The following is a 23107-nucleotide window of genomic DNA, read 5'->3' as shown; positions in this document are numbered from 1 at the left end:
GGGGATTGTTAAAGGTGAGGGGGGGTCGAGGGGGGATTGTTAAGGTGAGGGGGGGTCGAGGGGGATTGTTAAGGTGAGGGGGGGTCGAGGGGGGATTGTTAAAGGTGAGGGGGGGGTCGAGGGGGGATTGTTAAAGGTGAGGGGGGGTCGAGGGGGATTGTTAAAGGTGAGGGGGGGTCGAGGGGGGATTGTTAAAGGTGAGGGGGGGTCGAGGGGGGATTGTTAAAGGTGAGGTGGGGTCGAGGGGGATTGTTTAAAGGTGAGGTGGTGTCGAGGGGGATTGTTAAAGGTGAGGGGGGGTCGAGGGGGGATTGTTAAAGGTGAGGGGGGGTCGAGGGGGGATTGTTAAAGGTGAGGGGGGGTCGAGGGGGGATTGTTAAAGGTGAGGGGGGGTCGAGGGGAGATTGTTAAAGGTAGGAGGGGGGGTCGAGGGGGGATTGTTAAAGGTGAGGGGGGTCGAGGGGAGATTGTTAAAGGTGAGGGGGGGTCGAGGGGGGGATTGTTAAAGGTGAGGGGGGGGTCGAGGGGGATTGTTAAAGGTGAGGGGGGGTCGAGGGGGGATTGTTAAAGGTGAGGGGGGGTCGAGGGGGGATTGTTAAAGGTGAGGGGGGATCGAGGGGGATTGTTAAAGGTGAGGGGGGGTCGAGGGAGGATTGTTAAAGGTGAGGTGGGGTCGAGGGGGGATTGTTAAAGGTGAGGTGGGGTCGAGGGGGGATTGTTAAAGGTGGGACTGGGCCTTTACCCTGGGCCCTTCCCTGGGCCTTTACCCTGTGCCCTGTGGGACTGGGCCTTTACCCTGGGCCCTTCCCCTGGGCCTTTCCCCTTGGCCCTGTGGGACTGGGCTCTTCCCCTGGTACCCTGTGGGACTGGGCCTTTACCCGAGTGCCCTGTGGGACTGGGCCCTTCCCCTGGGCCTTTCCCTTGGCCCTGTGGGACTGGGCCCTTCCCCTGGGCCCTTCCCCTGGGCCTTTACCCTTGGCCCTGTGGGACTGGGCTGTTCCCCTGGTATCCTGTGGGACTGGCCTTTACCCGAGTGCCCTGTGGGACTGGGCCCTTCCCCTGGGCCCTTCCCCTGGGCCTTTACCCTGTGCCCTGTGGAATGTCTGTGCCTCTGAATCGAACCGTTGTTGCTAATTTACACTTACATCAAATGTTTGCACTTTGCGTTTTTGCAGAGTCCCCGTGGTTTTATTTAATGTTCAATGTTTCATTTTGTGGACGTAATTAATGGAATTTCAAATGACACAAATCTGAGTGTTGGAGTCGTACAGGGAACAGAGGGAAACGTGTATAACATCTGAAATAAATCAGGAAACAGTGGGAACCAGCAGCAGGTGTCTGTAATGGGTGAGGTTAACGGCAGAGACCTTTGTAATAAGCTGACACCCACACGGTGGAATAGCCCACGTCGGTCAGCCTGATATGAAGGCTGACCCCTGAGTCAGGTGGCCTGGCACTGTGCCCAGGACATGCCACGGGGAAGAGGGCAAATGTCAAAGGACAGTTCGCGAAACCTGTGACCTCCGACCCCTGACGGAAAGCACGAGCAGAGTTTGAACACGTTTAGCGATTGCAGCACAGCAAGATCCCGTACTGCTGACTGTCTGTGGGGTGAGGTCACTGGAGCTGTAATCTCACCACCTGCCCTTCTACTCTGTCTCTTTCCAAATACGTGTTTAATTCCCTTTTGAACCACATTTACAATTGAAAGAGAAAGGTGTGTTTCAGAGTTCAGTGACGGTGGGGTGAGCCGAGCCCTCAGTAACTCTCGGACTCTTTCCCTCTCCTCACCCTCCAGGGACAGTGCTTCCTCGCCATCACCCAGACTGTTTCGCTCCAGGTTTCAAGGAGAGGATGTCAGACTTGCTTAATATGCACAGAATACTAGAAGAGGTGGGTATCACTGGTTAACTATCGGTGGGTGTCACTGGTTAACTATCGGTGGGTGTCACTGGTTAACTATCAGTGGGTATTACTGTTTAACTATCGGTGGGTAAAACTGTTTAACTATTATTGGTGGGTATCATTGTTTAACTATCGGTGGGTATAACTGTATAACTGTTTAACTATCGGTGGGTATAACTGTTTAATTATCGGTGGGTATAACTGTATAACTGTTTAACTATTGGTCGATATTGTTGTTTAACTATCGGTGGGTATAACTGTATAACTGTTTAACTATCGGTGGGTATAACTGTTTAATTATCGGTGGGTATAACTGTTTAACTATCGGTGGCTATAACTGTATAACTGTTTAATTATCGGTGGGTATAACTGTTTAACTATCGGTGGGTATAACTGTTTAATTATCGGTGGGTATAACTGTTTAATTATCGGTGGGTATCACTGTTTAATTATCGGTGGGTATCACTGTTTAACTATCGGTGGGTATCACTGTATAACTGTTTAATTATCGGTGGGTATCACTGTTTAACTATCGGTGGGTATCACTGTTTAACTATCGGTGGGTATAACTGTTTAACTATCGGTGGGTTTCACTGTTTAACTATCGATGGGTATCACTGTTTAACTATCGGTGGGTATAACTGTTTAACTATCGGTGGGTATCATTGTTTAACTATCGGTGGGTATCATTGTTTAACTATCGGTGGGTATCACTGTTTAACTATCGGTGGGTAAAACTGTTTAACTATCGGTGGGTATCATTGTTTAACTATCGGTGGGTATCACTGTTTAACTATCGGTGGGTATCATTGTTTAACTATCGGTGGGTATAACTGTTTAACTATCGGTGGGTATCATTGTTTAACTATCGGTGGGCATAACTGTTTAACTATCGGTGGGTATCATTGTTTAACTATCGGTGGGTATAACTGTTTAACTATCGGTGGGTATCATTGTTTAACTATCGGTGGGCATAACTGTTTAACTATCGGTGGGTATCACTGTCTGTTAACTATCGGTGGGTATCATTGTTTAACTATCGGTGGGTATCATTGTTTAACTATCGGTGGGTATCATTGTTTAACTATCGGTGGGTATCATTGTTTAACTATCGGTGGTTATCACTGTTTAACTATCGGTGGGTATCATTGTTTAACTATCGGTGGGTATCATTGTTTAACTATCGGTGGGTATCATTGTTTAACTATCGGTGGGTATAACTGTTTAACTATCGGTGGGCATAACTGTTTAACTATCGGTGGGTATCACTGTTTAACTATCGGTGGGTATCATTGTTTAACTATCGGTGGGCATAACTGTTTAACTATCGGTGGGTATCACTGTTTAACTATCGGTCGCACTCTCGCAGGCCTGGTACCAACTCAGATCAGCTGATTGGTGAGGTCTGGTGTGCAGATTGGAGGATGTGGGATTTAGTGGTGCGCAACCTTTATTCAATGTTTTAACATAACTCATTGGTGTGTAAACATCGGGATGGGACCTGCACCTGTGTTTTATGTGTGTGATGTCTGATCTCTGGTCAGACTCTGTGCAGACAGTAGACAGTTATTTTCAGCAAATAACAGGTACCAGCTCCCTTTAAGAGATTTCTAATAGACAGCCTGCCTTTAAGCGTTCCCTCTGCTGGTGGAAAGTGCGAATTGCATCGAATCCTCGTTCGCGCCGATTCCCAGCGCAGGGTCGGAGGTGAAATCCTCAGGCCTGACGAAACTCTCGTGCTGCCTGCGCAGGGGGCCATTGGGCGCGGGGTAAGAGGGCATCGTGCTGCCCCCGCCCAAAAACAGCCCTGATCCAATTCCTCCCCCACTGTCTTCAGGTCTGGGAACCAGAATGATCCCGGGGCTAAAAGGGTTAAATTATGAGGTCAGGTTGTATGGACTACGCTTGTATTCCTCGAGTGTGGAAGGTTGAGGGGTATTCCCTCGAGTATGGAAGGTTGAGGGGTATTCCCTCGAGTGTAGAAGGTTGAGGGGTATTCCCTCGAGTGTGGAAGGTTGAGGGGTATTCCCTCGAGTATGGAAGGTTGAGGGGTATTCCTCGAGTATGGAAGGTTGAGGGGTATTCCCTCGAGTGTGGAAGGTTGAGGGGTATTCCCTCGAGTGTAGAAGGTTGAGGGGTATTCCCTCAAGTGTGGAAGGTTGAGGGGTATTCCCTCGAGTATGGAAGGTTGAGGGGTATTCCCTCGAGTATGGAAGGTTGAGGGGTATTCCCTCAAGTGTGGAAGGTTGAGGGGTATTCCCTCGAGTATGGAAGGTTGAGGGGTATTCCCTCGAGTATGGAAGGTTGAGCGGTATTCCCTCAAGTGTAGAAGGTTGAGGGGTATTCCCTCGAGTGTGGAAGGTTGAGGGTATTCCCTCGAGTATAGAAGGTGAGGGGGTATTCCCTCGAGTGTAGAAGGTTGAGGGGTATTCCCCTCGAGTATAGAAGGTTGAGGGGTATTCCCTCGAGTGTGGAAGGTTGAGGGGTATTCCCTCGAGTGTGGAAGGTTGAGGGGTATTCCCTCGAGTGTAGAAGGTTGAGGGGTATTCCCTCGAGTGTGAAGGTTGAGGGGTATTCCCTCGAGTGTGGAAGGTTGAGGGGTATTCCCTCGAGTGTGGAAGGTTGAGGGATATTCCCTCGAGTGTAGAAGGTTGAGGGGTATTCCCTCGAGTGTGGAAGGTTGAGGGGTATTCCCTCGAGTGTGGAAGGTTGAGGGGTATTCCCTCGAGTGTGGAAGGTTGAGGGATATTCCCTCGAGTGTAGAAGGTTGAGGGGTATTCCCTCGAGTGTGGAAGGTTGAGGGATATTCCCTCGAGTGTGAAGGTTGAGGGATATTCCCTCGAGTGTAGAAGGTTGAGGGGTGATCTAATCGAGGTGTTGAAAATGATGAAGGGATTTGATAGAGTCGATGGAGAGAAACTTTTGCCCAATATTAAAAGTTGGTATCACAGATCATAGAAAATAGGAGCAAGAGTCGGCCATTCGGCCCTTCGGGCCTGCTCCCCCATTCAAAATGATCATGGCCGATCGTCTAACTCAGAACCCTGTCCCTGCTTTTTCCCCATATCCCTTGATCCCTTTAGTGTAACAAGTTACTGGGAATCGCGATCTCGGGAATAAGATGGACTCAGACAAAGAATATCGACCAAGTCGGTCCCTTTGAAAATTTGTGACTTGATTAAAAGGAAAGGAGGTCCCTTCGGATTTTCCAAAGAAATTTTGAAAGGGAGCTGAGAGGAGATTGAGCAGGCACTGGAGGATGTGTTTCAGCGATCATGTGGGAGAACCGTCACCACACGGACTGCAGCGGTTCAAGAAGGCGGCTCACCACCACCTTCTCAAGGGGCGATTGGGGATGGGCAATAAATGCCGGCCTCGCCAGCGACGCCCGCATCCCACGAACGAATAAATAAAAAGCAGGAACGAGAGACTAGGAGACAGAAAATGTTCCTCTTGCAGCAGAGACAAAAGACAGAAGACAGAGAAGATTCCTGTGCCCTCCGGAGGGAGCATTGACGACAAAGGCTGAAATTAGAGTCTCGAAGGGAGAAATAGTGGAGCTTAAAACAGACGGCGATGTGGTCAGACTCCACACTGTCCAAGCGACCCATCCCTTCCTGGATCGTCACAATACTATGGAACGAATGTGTGATGAGGGCGTAGAGTTGGGAGATAAGATAAGATACGCAGCTTAGAAGGTGAGGCGGGCAGACTCCGGATAGAAAAGGCACTGCGGGAATTGTGGCAGCAGAAGCAAAAAGATAGCGGTGCTGGGATGGAAAAGCAACGTGCAAGACAGCTGTTGGACAATCTGAGAGGGAGCAGGAGAAACTGAGGGCTCAACTTTAGGGGCATTGGGGGGTTGTTGGAGGCGGGGGCTCCGAAAATCGGGTTCAGAAGCCGGCTCCAACCCGCCGACTTCCGAGTTTCCCAGGGACCCACCTGTGTGCGCGCGCGGGAGACCCGAAAATGGACGTCCCGCCGGAAATTAAAGCCGCGGGGTGAGAGTTCAGTGGACCTCATTGAGATATTTAAGGCACTTTACCCGTGACAGATGAAGTGGTGAGAACGATTTTTAACTGACCTGGGCAGCTTGCACACTGCTTCTGATTCACACCTGGTGAAACCCGGAGTGAAAGGGCCGGATCAGGAGAAAAAGAAACTAAATAAATTACATAAAGCACCATAGAAGGAAGTCAAAACACAAAATGAATATACCCTTTGTACCCTGCTCCGATGTCTGATGTTTCCCTCTCTGAAGTCCCCTCTTCACCCCCCCCCAGATGCTCTCCCAATGTCCTTCTTCACCCCCCCTCTCCCCGCTGAACTTCCCATCTCCCCACCCGATCTTCCCCTCTCCCCCCCGATCTTCCCCTCTCCCCCCGATCTTCCCCTCTCCCCCCCGATCTTCCCCTCTCTCCCCCGATCTTCCCCTCTCCCCCCCGATCTTCCCTCTCCCCCCCGATCTTCCCTCTCCCCCCCGATCTTCCCCTCTCCCCCCCGATCTTCCCCTCTCCCCCCCGATCTTCCCCTCTCCCCCCCGATCTTCCCCTCTCCCCCCCGATCTTCTCCCTCTCCCCCCCGATCTTCCCCTCTCCCCCCCGATCTTCCCCTCTCTCCCCTCGATCTTCCCCTCTCCCCCCCCGATCTTCCCCTCTACCCCCGATCTTCCCCTCACTCCCCCCATCTTCTCCTCTCCCCCCCGATCTTCCCCTCTCCCCCCGATCTTCCCTCTCCCCCCCCCGATCTTCCCCTCTACCCCCCGATCTTCCCCTCACTCCCCCCGATCTTCCCCTCTCCCCCCGATCTTCCCTCTCCCCCCCCGATCTTCCCCTCTCCCCCCCGAACTTCCCCTCTCCCCCCCGATCTTCCCCTCTCCCCCCGATCTTCCCCTCTCCCCCCCGATCTTCCCCTCTCCCCCCGATCTTCCCCTCTCCCCCCCGATCTTCCCCTCTCTCCCCCGATCTTCCCCTCTCCCCCCCGATCTTCCCCTCTCCCCCCGATCTTCCCCTCTCCCCCCCCGATCTTCCCCTCTCCCCCCCCGATCTTCCCCTCTCCCCCCCCGATCTTCCCCTCTCCCCCCCCGATCTTCCCCTCTCCCCCCCGATCTTCCCCTCTCCCCCCCGATCTTCCCCTCTCCCCCCCGATCTTCCCCTCTCCCCCCCGATCTTCCCCTCTCTCCCCTCGATCTTCCCCTCTCTCCCCCCGATCTTCCCCTCTCTCCCCCGATCTTCCCCTCTCCTCCCCGATCTACCCCTCTCCCCCCGATCTTCCCCTCTCCCCCCCGATCTTCCCCTCTCCCCCCCGATCTTCCCCTCACTCCCCCCATCTTCCCCTCTCCCCCCCTGATCTTCCCCTCTCCCCCCCGATCTTCCCCTCTCCCCCCCGAACTTCCCCTCTCCCCCCCCGATCTTCCCCTCTCCCCCACCGATCTTCCCCTCTCCCCCCCGATCTTCCCCTCTCCCCCCCGATCTTCCCCTCTCCCCCCTATCTTCCCCTCTCCCCCCCGATCTTCCCCTCTCTCCCTCGATCTTCCCCTCTCCCCCCCCGATCTTCCCCTCTCCTCCCCGATCTACCCCTCTCCCCCCCGATCTTCCCCTCACTCCCCCGATCTTCCCCTCTCCCCCCCTGATCTTCCCCTCTCTCCCCCGAACTTCCCCTCTCCCCCCCGAGCTTCCCCTCTCTCCCCCCGATCTTCCCCTCTCCCCCACCGATCTTCCCCTCTCCCCCCCGATCTTCCCCTCTCCCCCCCCGATCTTCCCCTCTCCCCCCCCCGATCTTCCCTCTCCCCCCCGATCTTCCCCTCTCCCCCGATCTTCCCCTCTCCCCCCCCGATCTTCCCCTCTCCCCACCGATCTTCCCCTCTCCCCCCCGATCTTCCCCTCTCCCCCACCGATCTTCCCCTCTCCCCCCCGATCTTCCCCTCTCCCCCCCCGATCTTCCCCTCTCCCCCCACCGATCTTCCCCTCTCCCCCCCGATCTTCCCCTCTCCCCCCCCGATCTTCCCCTCTCCCCCACCGATCTTCCCCTCTCCCCCACCGATCTTCCCCTCTCCCCCACCGATCTTCCCCTCTCCCCCACCGATCTTCCCCTCTCCCCCCCCGATCTTCCCCTCTCTCCCCCCGATCTTCCCCTCTCCCCCCCGATTCTTCCCTCTCACCCCCCCCGATCTTCCCCTCTCCCCCCCCGATCTTCCCCTCTCACTCCCCCCATCTTCCCCTCTCCCCCCCCCCCCCTGATCTTCCCCTCTCCCCCCCCGATCTTCCCCTCTCCCCCCCGATCTTCCCCTCTCTCCCCCCGATCTTCCCCTCTCCCCCCCGATCTTCCCCTCTCCCCCCCGATCTTCCCCTCTCCCCCACCGATCTTCCCCTCTCCCCCCCGATCTTCCCCTCTCCCCCCCGATCTTCCCCTCTCCCCACCGATCTTCCCCTCTCCCCCCCGATCTTCCCCTCTCCCCCCGATCTTCCCCTCTCCCCCCGATCTTCCCTCTCTCCCTCGATCTTCCCTCTCTCCCCTCGATCTTCCCCTCTCCCCCCCCGATCTTCCCCTCACTCCCCGATCTTCCCCTCTCCCCCCCGATCTTCCCTCTCCCCCCCGATCTTCCCTCACTCCCCCGATCTTCCCTCTCCCCCCCCTGATCTTCCCTCTCCCCCCCCGATCTTCCCCTCTCCCCCCCCGATCTTCCCCTCTCCCCCCCGATCTTCCCCTCTCCCCCCCGATCTTCCCCTCTCCCCCCCGATCTTCCCCTCTCCCCCACCGATCTTCCCCTCTCACCCCCGATCTTCCCCTCTCTCCCCCGATCTTCCCCTCTCCCCCCGATCTTCCCCTCTCTCCCCCGATCTTCCCCTCACCCCCCGATCTTCCCCTCTCCCCCCCGATCTTCCCCTCTCCCCCCCGATCTTCCCCTCTCCCCCCGATCTTCCCCTCTCTCCCCCGATCTTCCCCTCACCCCCCGATCTTCCCCTCTCCCCCACCGATCTTCCCCTCTCACCCCCGATCTTCCCCTCTCTCCCCCGATCTTCCCCTCTCCCCCGATCTTCCCCTCTCTCCCCGATCTTCCCCTCACCCCCCGATCTTCCCCTCTCCCCCCGATCTTCCCCTCTCCCCCCGATCTTCCCCTCTCCCCCCCGATCTTCCCCTTTCCCCCCCCCGATCTTCCCCTCTCCCCCCCGATCTTCCCTCTCCCCCCCCGATCTTCCCCTCTCCCCCCCCGATCTTCCCCTCTCCCCCCCGATCTTCCCCTCTCCCCCCCGATCTTCCCCTCTCCCCCCCGATCTTCCCCTCTCCCCCCCGATCTTCCCCTCTCTCCCCTCGATCTTCCCCTCTCCCCCCCCGATCTTCCCCTCGCTCCCCCCATCTTCCCCTCTCCCCCCCCATCTTCCCCTCTACCCCCTGATCTTCCCCTCACTCCCCCCATCTTCCCCTCTCCCCCCCCCCCCTGATCTTCCCCTCTCCCCCCCCGATCTTCCCCTCTCCCCCCGATCTTCCCCTCTCCCCCCGATCTTCCCCTCTCTCCCCCGATCTTCCCCTCTCTCCCCCGGACTTCCCCTCTCCCCCCCGATCTTCCCCTCTCCCCCCCGATCTTCCCCTCTCCCCCACCGATCTTCCCCTCTCCCCCCGATCTTCCCCTCTCCCCCCCGATCTTCCCCTCTCCCCCACCGATCTTCCCCTCTCCCCCCCGATCTTCCCCTCTCCCCCCGATCTTCCCCTCTCCCCCACCGATCTTCCCCTCTCACCCCCGATCTTCCCCTCTCTCCCCCCGATCTTCCCTCTCCCCCGATCTTCCCCTCTCTCCCCCGATCTTCCCCTCACCCCCCGATCTTCCCCTCTCCCCCCCCGATCTTCCCCTCTCCCCACCGATCTTCCCCTCTCCCCCCGATCTTCCCCTCTCCCCCACCGATCTTCCCCTCTCCCCCACCGATCTTCCCCTCTCACCCCCGATCTTCCCTCTCCCCCACCGATCTTCCCCTCTCACCCCCGATCTTCCCCTCTCTCCCCCCGATCTTCCCCTCTCTCCCCTCGATCTTCCCCTCTCCCCCCCGATCTTCCCCTCGCTCCCCCCATCTTCCCCTCTCCCCCCCCATCTTCCCTCTACCCCCTGATCTTCCCCTCACTCGCCCCATCTTCCCCTCTCCCCCCCCCCCTGATCTTCCCCTCTCCCCCCCCGATCTTCCCCTCTCCCCCCGATCTTCCCCTCTCCCCCCGATCTTCCCCTCTCTCCCCCGATTCTTCCCCTCTCCCCCCCGATCTCCCTCTCTCCCCCCGATCTTCCCCTCTCCCCCCCGATCTTCCTCTCCCCCCCCGATCTTCCCCTCTCCCCCACCGATCTTCCCCTCTCCCCCACCGATCTTCCCCTCTCTCCCCCCGATCTTCCCCTCACTCCTCCGATCTTCCCCTCTCCCCCCCCGATCTTCCCCTCTCCCCCCCCGATCTTCCCCTCTCCCCCCCCGATCTTCCCCTCTCCCCCACCGATCTTCCCCTCTCCCCCACCGATCTTCCCCTCTCTCCCCCCCGATCTTCCCTCACTCCTCCGATCTTCCCCTCTCCCCCCCCGATCTTCCCCTCTCCCCCCCGATCTTCCCCTCTCCCCCCCGATCTTCCCCTCTCCCCCACCGATCTTCCCCTCTCCCCCACCGATCTTCCCCTCTCTCCCCCGATCTTCCCTCTCCCCCCCCCGATCTTCCCCTCTCCCCCCGATCTTCCCCTCTCCACCCCGATCTTCCCCTCTCCCCCCCGATCTTCCCCTCTCCCCCCCGATCTTCCCCTCTCCCCCCCGATCTTCCCCTCTCCCCCCCGATCTTCCCCTCTCCCCCCCGATCTTCCCCTCCCCCCCCCGATCTTCCCCTCTCCCCCCCCCGATCTTCCCCTCTCCCCCCGATCTTCCCCTCTCCCCCCCGATCTTCCCCTCTCACCCCCCCGATCTTCCCATCTCCCCCCCCGATCTTCCCCTCTCCCCCCCGATCTTCCCCTCTCCCCCCCGATCTTCCCCTCTCACCCCCCCGATCTTCCCTCTCCCCCCCCCGATCTTCCCCTCTCCCCCCCCGATCTTCCCCTCTCCCCCCCCGATCTTCCCTCTCACCCCCCCCGATCTTCCCCTCTCACCCCCCCCTGATCTTCCCCTCTCCCCCCACCGATCTTCCCCTCTCCCCCCCCCGATCTTCCCCTCTCCCCCCCCGATCTTCCCCTCTCCCCCCCGATCTTCCCCTCCCCCCCCCCATCTTCCCCTCTCCCCCCCGATCTTCCCTCTCCCTCCCCGATCTTCCCCTCTCCCTCCCCGATCTTCCCCTCTCCCCCCCCCGATCTTCCCCTCACTCCTCCGATCTTCCCCTCTCTCCCCCGATCTTCCCCTCTCCCCCCCGATCTTCCCCTCCCCCCCCCGATCTTCCCCTCTCCCCCCCGATCTTCCCCTCCCCCCCCCGATCTTCCCCTCTCCCCCCCCGATCTTCCCCTCTCCCCCCCCGATCTTCCCCTCTCCCCCCCGATCTTCTCCTCTCCCCCCCTCGATCTTCCCCTCTCTCCCCCCGATCTTCCCCTCTCCCCCCCGATCTTCCCCTCTCCCCCCCCGATCTTCCCTCTCCCCACCGATCTTCCCCTCTCCCCCCCGATCTTCCCCTCTCCCCCCCGATCTTCCCCTCTCCCCCCCGATCTTCCCCTCTCTCCCCTCGATCTACCCCTCTCCCCCCCGATCTTCCCCTCTCCCCCCCGATCTTCCCTCTCCCCCCCGATCTTCCCCTCTCCCCCCGATCTTCCCCTCTCCCCCCCGATCTTCCCCTCTCTCCCCTCGATCTACCCCTCTCCCCCCGATCTTCCCCTCTCCCCCCCGATCTTCCCCTCTCCCCCCGATCTACCCCTCTCCCCCCCGATCTTCCCTCACTCCCCCGATCTTCCCCTCTCCCCCCCCTGATCTTCCCTCTCATCCCCCGAACTTCCCCTCTCCCCCCCGATCTTCCCCTCTCCCCCACCGATCTTCCCCTCTCCCCCCGATCTTCCCCTCTCCCCCCCCGATCTTCCCCTCTCCCCCCCCGATCTTCCCCTCTCCCCCCCCGATCTTCCCCTCTCTCCCCCCGATCTTCCCCTCTCCCCCCCGATCTTCCCTCTCCCCCCCCGATCTTCCCCTCTCCCCCCCGATCTTCCCATCTCCCCCCCGATCTTCCCCTCTCCCCACCGATCTTCCCCTCTCCCCCCGATCTTCCCCTCTCACCCCCCCCGATCTTCCCCTCTCACCCCCCCCGATCTTCCCCTCTCACCCCCCCCTGATCTTCCCCTCTCCCCCCCACCGATCTTCCCCTCTCCCCCCCCGATCTTCCCCTCTCCCCCCCCGATCTTCCCCTCTCCCCCCGATCTTCCCCTCCCCCCCCCCCATCTTCCCCTCTCCCTCCCCGATCTTCCCCTCTCCCTCCCCGATCTTCCCCTCTCCCTCCCCGATCTTCCCCTCTCCCCCCCGAACTTCCCTCTCCCCCCCGATCTTCCCCTCTCCCTCCCCGATCTTCCCTCTCCCTCCCCGATCTACCCCTCTCCCCCCCCCGATCTTCCCCTCACTCCTCCGATCTTCCCTCTCTCCCCCGATCTTCCCCTCTCCCCCCCGATCTTCCCCTCCCCCCCCGATCTTCCCCTCTCCCCCCCGATCTTCCCCTCCCCCCCCCGATCTTCCCCTCTCCCCCCCCCGATCTTCCCCTCTCCCCCCCCGATCTTCCCCTCTCCCCCCCCGATCTTCTCCTCTCCCCCCTCGATCTTCCCCTCTCTCCCCCCGATCTTCCCTCTCCCCCCCGATCTTCCCCTCTCTCCCCCGATCTTCCCCTCTCCCCCCCGATCTTCCCTCTCCCCCCCCGATCTTCCCCTCTCCCCCACCGATCTTCCCCTCTCCCCCCCGATCTTCCCCTCTCCCCCCCGATCTTCCCCTCTCCCCCCCGATCTTCCCCTCTCTCCCCTCGATCTTCCCCTCTCTCCCCTCGATCTACCCCTCTCCCCCCCGATCTTCCCCTCACTCCCCCGATCTTCCCCTCTCCCCCCCCCTGATCTTCCCCTCTCTCCCCCGAACTTCCCCTCTCCCCCCCGATCTTCCCTCTCTCCCCCCGATCTTCCCCTCTCTCCCCCGATCTTCCCCTCTCCCCCACCGATCTTCCCCTCTCCCCCCCGATCTTCCCCTCTCCCCCCCCCGATCTTCCCTCTCCCCCCCGATCTTCCCCTCTCCCCCCCCGATCTTCCCCTCTCCCCACCGATCTTCCCCTCTCCCCACCGATCTTCCCCTCTCCCCCCCCGATCTTCCCCTCTCCCCCCGATCTTCCCCTCTCCCCCACCGATCTTCCCCTCTCACCCCCGATCTTCCCTCTCCCCCCCCGATCTTCCCCTCTCCCCCCGATCTTCCCCTCTCCCCCCCGATCTTCCCCTCTCTCCCCCGATCTTCCCCTCTCCCCCCCGATCTTCCCCTCTCCCCCCGATCTTCCCCTCTCCCCCCCGATCTTCCCCTCTCCCCCCCCGATCTTCCCCTCTCCCCCCCCCGATCTTCCCCTCTCCCCCCGATCTTCCCCTCTCCCCCCCCGATCTTCCCCTCTCCCCCCCGATCTTCCCTCGCTCCCCCCATCTTCCCTCTCCCCTCCCATCTTCCCCTCTACCCCCCGATCTTCCCTCACTCCCCCCATCTTCCCCTCTCCCCCCCCCCCTGATCTTCCCCTCTCCCCCCCGATCTTCCCCTCTCCCCCCCGATCTTCCCCTCTCTCCCCCGATCTTCCCCTCTCCCCCCCGATCTTCCCCTCTCCCCCCCCGATCTTCCCCTCTCCCCCACCGATCTTCCCCTCTCCCCCCGATCTTCCACTCTCTCCCCTCGATCTTCCCTCTCCCCCCCGATCTTCCCCTCTCACCCCCCCCGATCTTCCCATCTCCCCCCCCGATCTTCCCCTCTCACCCCCCCCGATCTTCCCCTCTCACCCCCCCCGATCTTCCCCTCTCACCCCCCCTGATCTTCCCCTCTCCCCCCCACCGATCTTCCCCTCTCCCCCCCCGATCTTCCCCGCTCCCCCCCCGATCTTCCCCTCTCCCCCCCGATCTTCCCCTCCCCCCCCCCATCTTCCCCTCTCCCCCCCGATCTTCCCCTCTCCCTCCCCGATCTTCGCCTCTCCCTCCCCGATCTTCCCTCTCCCCCCCCCGATCTTCCCCTCACTCCTCCGATCTTCCCCTCTCTCCCCCGATCTTCCCCTCTCCCCCCCGATCTTCCCCTCCCCCCCCGATCTTCCCCTCCCCCCCCCCCGATCTTCCCCTCTCCCCCCCCGATCTTCCCCTCTCCCCCCCGATCTTCCCCTCTCCCCCCCGATCTTCCCCTCTCCCCCCCCGATCTTCCCCTCTCCCCCCGATCTTCCCCTCTCCCCCCCGATCTTCCCTCTCCCCCCCGATCTTCCCCTCTCCCCACCCCGATCTTCTCGTCTCCCCCCCCGATCTTCCCCTCTCCCCCCCGATCTTCCCCTCTCCCCCCCGATCTTCCCCTCTCCCCCCACCGATCTTCCCCTCTCCCCCCCCGATCTTCCCCTCTCCCCCCCCGATCTTCCCCTCTCCCCCCCGATCTTCCCCTCTCCCCCCGATCTTCCCCTCTCCCCCCCGATCTTCCCCTCCCCCCCCGATCTTCCCCTCCCCCCCCCAATCTTCCCCTCCCCCCCCCCGATCTTCCCCTCCCCCCCCCGATCTTCCCCTCCCCCCCCCGATCTTCCCTCTCCCCCCCCGATCTTCCCCTCTCCCCCCCGATCTTCCCCTCTCCCCCCCCGATCTTCCCCTCTCCCCCCCGATCTTCCCTCTCCCCCCCCGATCTTCCCCTCTCCCCCCCGATCTTCCCTCTCCCCCCCGATCTTCCCCTCTCCCCCCCCCGATCTTCCCCTCTCCCCCCCCCGATCTTCCCCTCTCCCCCCCCGATCTTCCCCTCTCCCCCCGATCTTCCCCTCTCCCCCCCGATCTTCCCCTCTCCCCCCCGATCTTCCCCTCTCCCCCCCGATCTTCTCCTCTCCCCCCCGATCTTCCCCTCTCCCCCCCCCGATCTTCCCCTCTCCCCCCCCCGATCTTCCCCTCTCCCCCCCGATCTTCCCCTCTCACCCCCCCCGATCTTCCCCTCTCCCCCCCCCGATCTTCCCCTCTCCCCCCCCCGATCTTCCCCTCTCCCCCCGATCTTCCCCTCTCCCCCCCCGATCTTCCCCTCTCCCCCCCCGATCTTCCCCTCTCCCCCCGATCTTCCCCTCTCCCCCCCACCGATCTTCCCCTCTCCCCCCCCCCGATCTTCCCCTCTCCCCCCCCGATCTTCCCCTCTCCCCCCGATCTTCCCCTCTCCCCCCCCCGATCTTCCCCTCTCCCCCCCGATCTTCCCCTCTCCCCCCGATCTTCCCCTCTCCCCCCACCGATCTTCCCCTCTCCCCCCCCCCGATCTTCCCCTCTCCCCCCCCGATCTTCCCCTCTCCCCCCGATCTTCCCCTCCCCCCCCCCATCTTCCCCTCTCCCCCCCCGATCTTCCCCTCTCCCCCCCCGATCTTCCCCTCTCCCCCCCCGATCTTCCCCTCTCCCCCCCGATCTTCCCCTCCCCCCCCCATCTTCCCCTCTCCCCCCCCGATCTTCGCCTCTCCCTCCCCGATCTTCCCCTCTCCCCCCCCCGATCTTCCCCTCACTCCTCCGATCTTCCCCTCTCCCCCCCGATCTTCCCCTCTCCCCCCCGATCTTCCCCTCACTCCTCCGATCTTCCCTCTCCCCCCCGATCTTCCCCTCTCCCCCCGATCTTCCCCTCACTCCTCCGATCTTCCCCTCTCCCCCCCGATCTTCCCCTCTCCCCCCCCCGATCTTCCCCTCACTCCTCCGATCTTCCCCTCTCCCCCCCGATCTTCCCCTCTCCCCCCCGATCTTCCCCTCTCCCCCCCGATCTTCCCCTCACTCCTCCGATCTTCCCCTCTCCCCCCCGATCTTCCCCTCTCCCCCCCGATCTTCCCCTCTCCCCCCCGATCTTCCCCTCTCTCCCCCGATCTTCCCCTCTCCCCCCCCCGATCTTCCCCTCACTCCTCCGATCTTCCCCTCTCTCTCCCCGATCTTCCCTCTCCCCCCCGATCTTCCCCTCCCCCCCCCGATCTTCCCCTCTCCCCCCCCGATCTTCCCCTCCCCCCCCCGATCTTCCCCTCCCCCCCCCGATCTTCCCCTCTCCCCCCCCGATCTTCCCCTCTCCCCCCCGATCTTCCCCTCTCCCCCCCGATCTTCCCCTCTCCCCCCCCGATCTTCCCCTCTCCCCCCGATCTTCCCCTCTCCCCCCGATCTTCCCTCTCCCCCCCGATCTTCCCCTCTCCCCCCCGATCTTCCCCTCTCCCCCCCGATCTTCCCCTCTCCCCCCCGATCTTCCCCTCTCCCCACCCCGATCTTCTCGTCTCCCCCCCCGATCTTCCCCTCTCCCCCCCGATCTTCCCTCTCCCCCCCGATCTTCCCCTCTCACCCCCCGATCTTCCCCTCTCCCCCCGATCTTCCCCTCTCCCCCCACCGATCTTCCCCTCTCCCCCCCCGATCTTCCCCTCTCTCCCCCGATCTTCCCCTCTCCCCCCCCGATCTTCCCCTCTCCCCCCGATCTTCCCCTCTCTCCCCCCGATCTTCCCCTCTCCCCCCCCGATCTTCCCCTCTCTCCCCCCGATCTTCCCCTCTCCCCCCCCGATCTTCCCCTCTCCCCCCCGATCTTCCCCTCTCCCCCGATCTTCCCCTCTCCCCCCCCGATCTTCCCCTCTCCCCCCCGATCTTCTGCTCTCCCCTCCCGATCTTCCCCTCTCCCCCCCGATCTTCCCCTCTCCCCCCCCGATCTTCCCCTCTCCCCCCCGATCTTCCCCTCTCCCCCCCCGATCTTCCCCTCTCCCCCCCCGATCTTCCCCTCTCCCCCCCCGATCTTCCCCTCTCCCCCCCCGATCTTCCCCTCTCCCCCCCCCGATCTTCCCCTCTCCCCCCCCCGATCTTCCCCTCTCCCCCCGATCTTCCCCTCTCCCCCCCGATCTTCCCCTCTCCCCCCCGATCTTCCCCTCTCCCCCCGATCTTCCCCTCTCCCCCCGATCTTCCCCTCTCCCCCCCGATCTTCCCCTCTCCCCCCCGATCTTCCCCTCTCCCCCCCGATCTTCTCCTCTCCCCCCCGATCTTCTCCTCTCCCCCCCCCGATCTTCCCCTCTCCCCCCCGATCTTCCCCTCTCCCCCCGATCTTCCCCTCTCCCCCCGATCTTCCCCTCTCCCCCCCCGATCTTCCCCTCCCCCCCCCCGATCTTCCCTCCCCCCCCCGATCTTCCCCTCTCCCCCCCCGATCTTCCCCTCTCCCCCCCCGATCTTCCCCTCTCCCCCCCCGATCTTCCCCTCTCCCCCCCGATCTTCTCCTCTCCCCCCCGATCTTCCCCTCTCCCCCCCCCGATCTTCCCCTCTCCCCCCCGATCTTCTCCTCTCCCCCCGATCTTCCCCTCTCCCCCCCCCGATCTTTCCCTCTCCCCCCCCCCCGATCTTCCCCTCTCCCCCCCAATCTTCCACTATCCCCCGATCTTCCCGTTCTCCCCCCCCACGTCTTACGTTCCAGCGTCGGACGACGTCTGGCTCTCTCTCTTTCTCTCCCCCTCCACTTTGCATTGCAGCTCCTGACGGCAGCCGGAGCAGGGCCTAATGGATGTGGGAGTTGTGAGCAGGGTCTAATGGGATGTGGGAGTTGTGAGCAGGGTCTAATGGGATTTGGGAGTTGTGAGCAGGGTCTAATGGGATGCGGGAGTTGTGAGCAGGGTCTAATGGGATGTGGGAGTTGTGAGCAGGGTCTAATGGGATTTGGGAGTTGTGAGCAGGGCCTAATGGGATGTGGGAGTTGTGAGCAGGGTCTAATGGGATGCGGGAGTTGTGAGCAGGGTCTAATGGGATTTGGGAGTTGTGAGCAGGGTCTAATGGGATGTGGGAGTTGTGAGCAGGGTCTAATGGGATGTGGGAGTTGTGAGCAGGGTCTAATGGATGCGGGAGTTGTGAGCAGGGTCTAATGGGATGCGGGAGTTGTGAGCAGGGTCTAATGGGATGCGGGAGTTGTGAGCAGGGTCTAATGGGATGCGGGAGTTGTGAGCAGGGTCTCATGGGATGCGGGAGTTGTGAGCAGGGTCTCATGGGATGCGGGAGTTGTGAGCAGGGTCTAATGGGATGCGGGAGTTGTGAGCAGGGTCTAATGGGATGCGGGAGTTGTGAGCAGGGTCTAATGGGATGTGGGAGTTGTGAGCAGGGTCTAATGGGATGCGGGAGTTGTGAGCAGGGTCTAATGGGATGCGGGAGTTGTGAGCAGGGTCTGACGGGATGTGGGAGTTGTGAGCAGGGTCTAATGGGATGTGGGAGTTGTGAGCAGGGTCTAATGGGATGTGGGAGTTGTGAGCAGGGTCTGATGGGATGTGGGAGTTGTGAGCAGGGTCTGATGGGATGTGGGAGTTGTGAGCAGGGTCTGACGGGATGTGGGAGTTGTGAGCAGGGTCTGATGGGATGTGGGAGTTGTGAGCAGGGTCTGATGGGATGTGGGAGTTGTGAGCAGGGTCCAATGGGATGTGGGAGTTGTGAGCAGTGTCTAATGGGATGTGGGAGTTGTGAGCAGGGTCTAATGGGATGTGGGAGTTGTGAGCAGGGTCTCATGGGATGCGGGAGTTGTGAGCAGTGTCTGACGGGATGTGGGAGTTGTGAGCAGGGTCTAATGGGATGTGGGAGTTGTGAGCAGGGTCTGATGGGATGTGGGAGTTGTGAGCAGGGTCTGACGGGATGTGGGAGTTGTGAGCAGGGTCTGATGGGATGTGGGAGTTGTGAGCAGGGTCTAATGGGATGTGGGAGTTGTGAGCAGGGTCTAATGGATGTGGGAGTTGTGAGCAGGGTCTAATGGGATGTGGGAGTTGTGAGCAGGGTCTGACAGGATGTGGGAGTTGTGAGCAGGGTCTAATGGGATGTGGGAGTTGTGAGCAGGGTCTGACAGGATGTGGGAGTTGTGAGCAGGGTCTAATGGATGTGGGAGTTGTGAGCAGGGTCTAATGGGATGCGGGAGTTGTGAGCAGGGTCTAATGGGATGTGGGAGTTGTGAGCAGGGTCTGATGGGATGTGGGAGTTGTGAGCAGGGTCTAATGGGATGTGCGAGTTGTGAGCAGGGTCTGATGGGATGTGGGAGTTGTGAGCAGGGTCTGACAGGATGTGGGAGTTGTGAGCAGGGTCTAATGGGATGTGGGAGTTGTGAGCAGGGTCTAATGGGATGTGGGAGTTGTGAGCAGGGTCTAATGGGATGTGGGAGTTGTGAGCAGGGTCTAATGGGATGTGGGAGTTGTGAGCAGGGTCTAATGGGATGTGGGAGTTGTGAGCAGGGTCTAATGGGATGTGGGAGTTGTGAGCAGGGTCTAATGGGATGTGGGAGTTGTGAGCAGGGTCTAATGGGATGTGGGAGTTGTGAGCAGGGTCTAATGGGATGTGGGAGTTGTGAGCAGGGTCTAATGGGGATGTGGGAGTTGTGAGCAAGGGTCAACAGGATGTGGGAGTTGTGAGCAGGGTCTGATGGGATGTGGGAGTTGTGAGCAGGGTCTAATGGGATGTGGGAGTTGTGAGCAGGGTCTAATGGGATGTGGGAGTTGTGAGCAGGGTCTGATGGGATGTGGGAGTTGTGAGCAGGGTCTGATGGGATGTGGGAGTTGTGAGCAGGGTCTAATGGGATGTGGGAGTTGTGAGCAGGGTCTAATGGGATGTGGGAGTTGTGAGCAGGGTCTAATGGGATGTGGGAGTTGTGAGCAGGGTCTGATGGGATGTGGGAGTTGTGAGCAGGGTCTAATGGGATGTGGGAGTTGTGAGCAGGGTCTAATGGGATGTGGGAGTTGTGAGCAGGGTCTAATGGGATGCGGGAGTTGTGAGCAGGGTCTAATGGGATGTGGGAGTTGTGAGCAGGGTCTGACGGGATGTGGGAGTTGTGAGCAGGGTCTAATGGGATGTGGGAGTTGTGAGCAGGGTCTGACGGGATGTGGGAGTTGTGAGCAGGGTCTGACGGGATGTGGACTCGGAGTAATAGCGGGTCCAGAGAGTGAACCGAGAAAGGGACTGGGACTCTGAACTGTAATCTCAGCATCCCTTTCCCCCCTTTACTCTATCTCATTACACCCCTCCCATATCCCAACAGGGAATCCTGTTCAGAATTATCCAGGAGGTAACAGGATTGAGTGAGCTCCAAGACTGTGATCTTCAGACTTTGAATCAGGACAGAATGGGGTTAAATCGCAAACATCGGAAATTGAAGATTGGTTTAAATGCAAAATGATAAATTCGTCTGATGGAATCAAGGGGACGATCCTGTCCCTTTTTCTGCTGTTCGACTGATGCTGAGAGATTGTTTCCTCTGGCTGGAGAGTCTGGAACTAGGGGGCATAGTCTCAGGATAAGGGGTCGGACATTTAGGACTGAGATGAGGAGGAATTTCTTCACTCAGAGGGTTGTGAATCTTTGGAATTGTCTACCCCAGAGGGCTGTGGATGCTCAGTCGTTGAGTATATTCAAGGCTGAGATCAATAGATTTTTGGACTCTAAGGGAATCAAGGGATATGGGGATCGGGCGGGAAAGTGGAGTTGAGGTCAAAGATCAGCCATGATCTGATTGAATGGCGGAGCAGGCTCGAGGGGCCGAATGACCTACTCCTGCTCCTATTTCTTATGTACAGAAGTTTTTGTTCTCAGTGAACTGTCTCTTTAGAAAGCCTGTGTTTAGTTTTAGTATTTTTTTTGTAGCCCCTGAAAGTCTCTCTGAAACAGTGTGTGTGAGATGTGAGGTTTGCTGCTGGCTCGGTTTATTTTACAACACCAACAACATCTTGCATTTATACAGAGCCTTTAATGTAGTAAAACGTTCCAAGGCGCTTCACAGGAGCGATTATCAAAAAAAAATTGACACCGAGCCACAGAAGGAGATATTAGGACAGGTGACCAAAGTCTTGGTCAAAGAGGGAGGTTTTAAGGAGCGTCTGAAATAATAATGTCACCATGTGATGTGTGTGCGGCCCAGGTCTGGGCAGATCCAATTGTTCCAATGCTCCGCCTGAATCGTACACCGTATTAAGTTATGAGTTAGAAAATTGTGCATGTTTCTGATCCATTTTCTTTGTTTGATGTGTTGTGGAAGTATAAATAATTGTTCACATAATTGCTCCTCTAATTCTGGCCTCTTCTGCATCCTCGATTTCTATCGCTCCACCATTGGCGGCCGTGCCTTCAGCTGCCTGGGCCCTGAGCTCTGGAATTCCCTCCCTAAACCTCTCCCCCTCTCCCCCTCTCCATCTCTCCCCCTCTCTCTCCTCCTTTAAGACGCTCCTTAAAACCTCCCTCTTTGACCGAGCTTTTGGTCACCTGTCCCGATATCTCCTTATGGCTCGGTGTCAAAATCTGATGATAATCGCTCCTGTGAAGCACCCTGGGACGTTTAAAGGCGCTTAAACAGTTAACCCGCCGATAGTTAAACAGTTAACCCACCGATAGTTAAACAGTTAACCCACCGATAGCTTAAAATGCAAGAAGTTGTTGTAGTTGATAGTTAAACAGCGCTATCAACCAATAGAGGTGGACAGAAGGAGGGGCATCCTCTATCCGCAGTGTTTGGGGGGAGCAAGAGACCCTCCAGACATATTCCCAAAAGGCAGTGGGAGGCAGCGGGGGACGAAGTCAATGCCAGGGGCACAGCATCATGAACATGGATGCAGTGCAGGAAGGAGTTCAATGCTTTGACATGAGTGGTCAAGGTGAGTGAGGTCAACTGTCGAGTGACGTCTCCGACCAACTGCTCCACCCACTGCACCCCCATCACCCACAGACCAATAAACTCTCTCCATCAGTACTCAACTCTTCCAATCAGAGGCTTCCTCTCACCCTCACACATTACCACTGTTTCAAGCCGCCCACCCACAACTCACAGGCCCCACACACTGGCAGCTATTCAACCATGACAGGCACATCACCCAGACACACGTCCCGTTTTCTTGCAGGAGAAGGTGGCGCATATCAGGAGGCAGCAAGTGGCCGTGGCATTTAGCCCCTCGAGCCTGTTCCACCATTCAATGAGATCATGGTGAACCTGTGACCTCACTCCATATACCCACCTTAGCCCCATATCCCTTAATACCCTTGGTTCACACAAATCTATCAATCTCAGATTTAACATTCACAAGTGAGCTAGCATCAACTGCCGTCTGTAGAAGAGAGTTCCAAACATCTCCCACCCTCTGTGTGTAGAAGCATTTCCTAACTTCACTCCTGCACGTCCTGGCTCTAAATGTTAGGCTATGTCCCCGTGTCCTAGTATTGGAGTCTAGGAGACCTCCAAAAACAGGTACAAATGCCAGAAGCAATAATCCAGCCACTAACCTGTAAATCCTGCACGGTCCCTTTAAATAGCGCTGGTGGGGGGTCCTCCAGACACTCTAAGACACGTTCAGATGGTCGGGGTTAAGACTGTGCGTTGAGTTGAGTGTTAAGACCCAAAATGGTGTCTATCACTTTAAATCAGCGTTGTACACTGATTGAAGCCATTTTCTCCTTACTTTACATGCAGCCAGCGTTCGTTATCTGCGCCTGCGCTAACTCCTATACCAAGATGGCGTCTGGCGCACATCACGCTGGAAATGTGCGTGCGCAGCCAAGACGTCATCTTGGATGTCGAACCAACGGACGCTACACAGCCCAATTTAGCGCCCAGAAGCTCCAGATGGGGTCTAACCTGGGCTGCGTACAATTGAAGCATCACTTCCTTACTTTTGAATTCCAATCCCCGAGATCCTGTTCACACAAAGGGGAGTGGAAATCTGGAATTCTCTTCCCCCAAAAGGCCATGGATGCTGGGGATCAATTGGAGCTTTCAAGATTTAAATCAATAGATTTTTGTTGGGTGAGGGTATCGAGGGATATGGATTAAAGGCAGGTAAATGGAGTTGAGGTGCAGATCAGCTGTGATCTAATTGAATGGCGGAACAGGCTCGAGGGGCTGAATGGCCTCCTCCTGTTCCAATGTTTCTATAAGATAAAGGCCAATATTCCATTAGTTTTTTTGATTACTTTTTGTATCTGTGCACTAGGTTTTAGTGATTTCTGTACCTGGACACCCAAATCCCTCTGCTCCTCCATAGCCCCTAGTTTCTCACCATTTAGAATCATAGAAGTTTACAACATGGAAACAGGCCCTTCGGCCCAACATGTCCATGTCGCCCAGTTT

General features: G+C 59.3%; 1 protein-coding gene across 1 annotated transcript in view; it reads left to right on the top strand.

The window, feature by feature from the left end:
* The window catches only part of LOC137327767 (uncharacterized oxidoreductase YjmC-like), an 84137-nt gene that overhangs the window by 43523 nt on the left and 17507 nt on the right, over window positions 1-23107 (top strand). Inside the window, 2 exon segments of the mRNA XM_067993576.1 lie at window positions 1799-1817; window positions 1820-1893. Coding sequence (XP_067849677.1) covers window positions 1799-1817; window positions 1820-1893 — 93 coding nt within the window.

The sequence above is a fragment of the Heptranchias perlo genome, chromosome 12 (assembly GCF_035084215.1).
Source record: "Heptranchias perlo isolate sHepPer1 chromosome 12, sHepPer1.hap1, whole genome shotgun sequence".
NCBI lineage: Eukaryota > Metazoa > Chordata > Chondrichthyes > Hexanchiformes > Hexanchidae > Heptranchias > Heptranchias perlo.
Note: the sequence above shows the minus strand (reverse complement) of the source record. Positions and strands in the feature narration are given on the sequence as shown.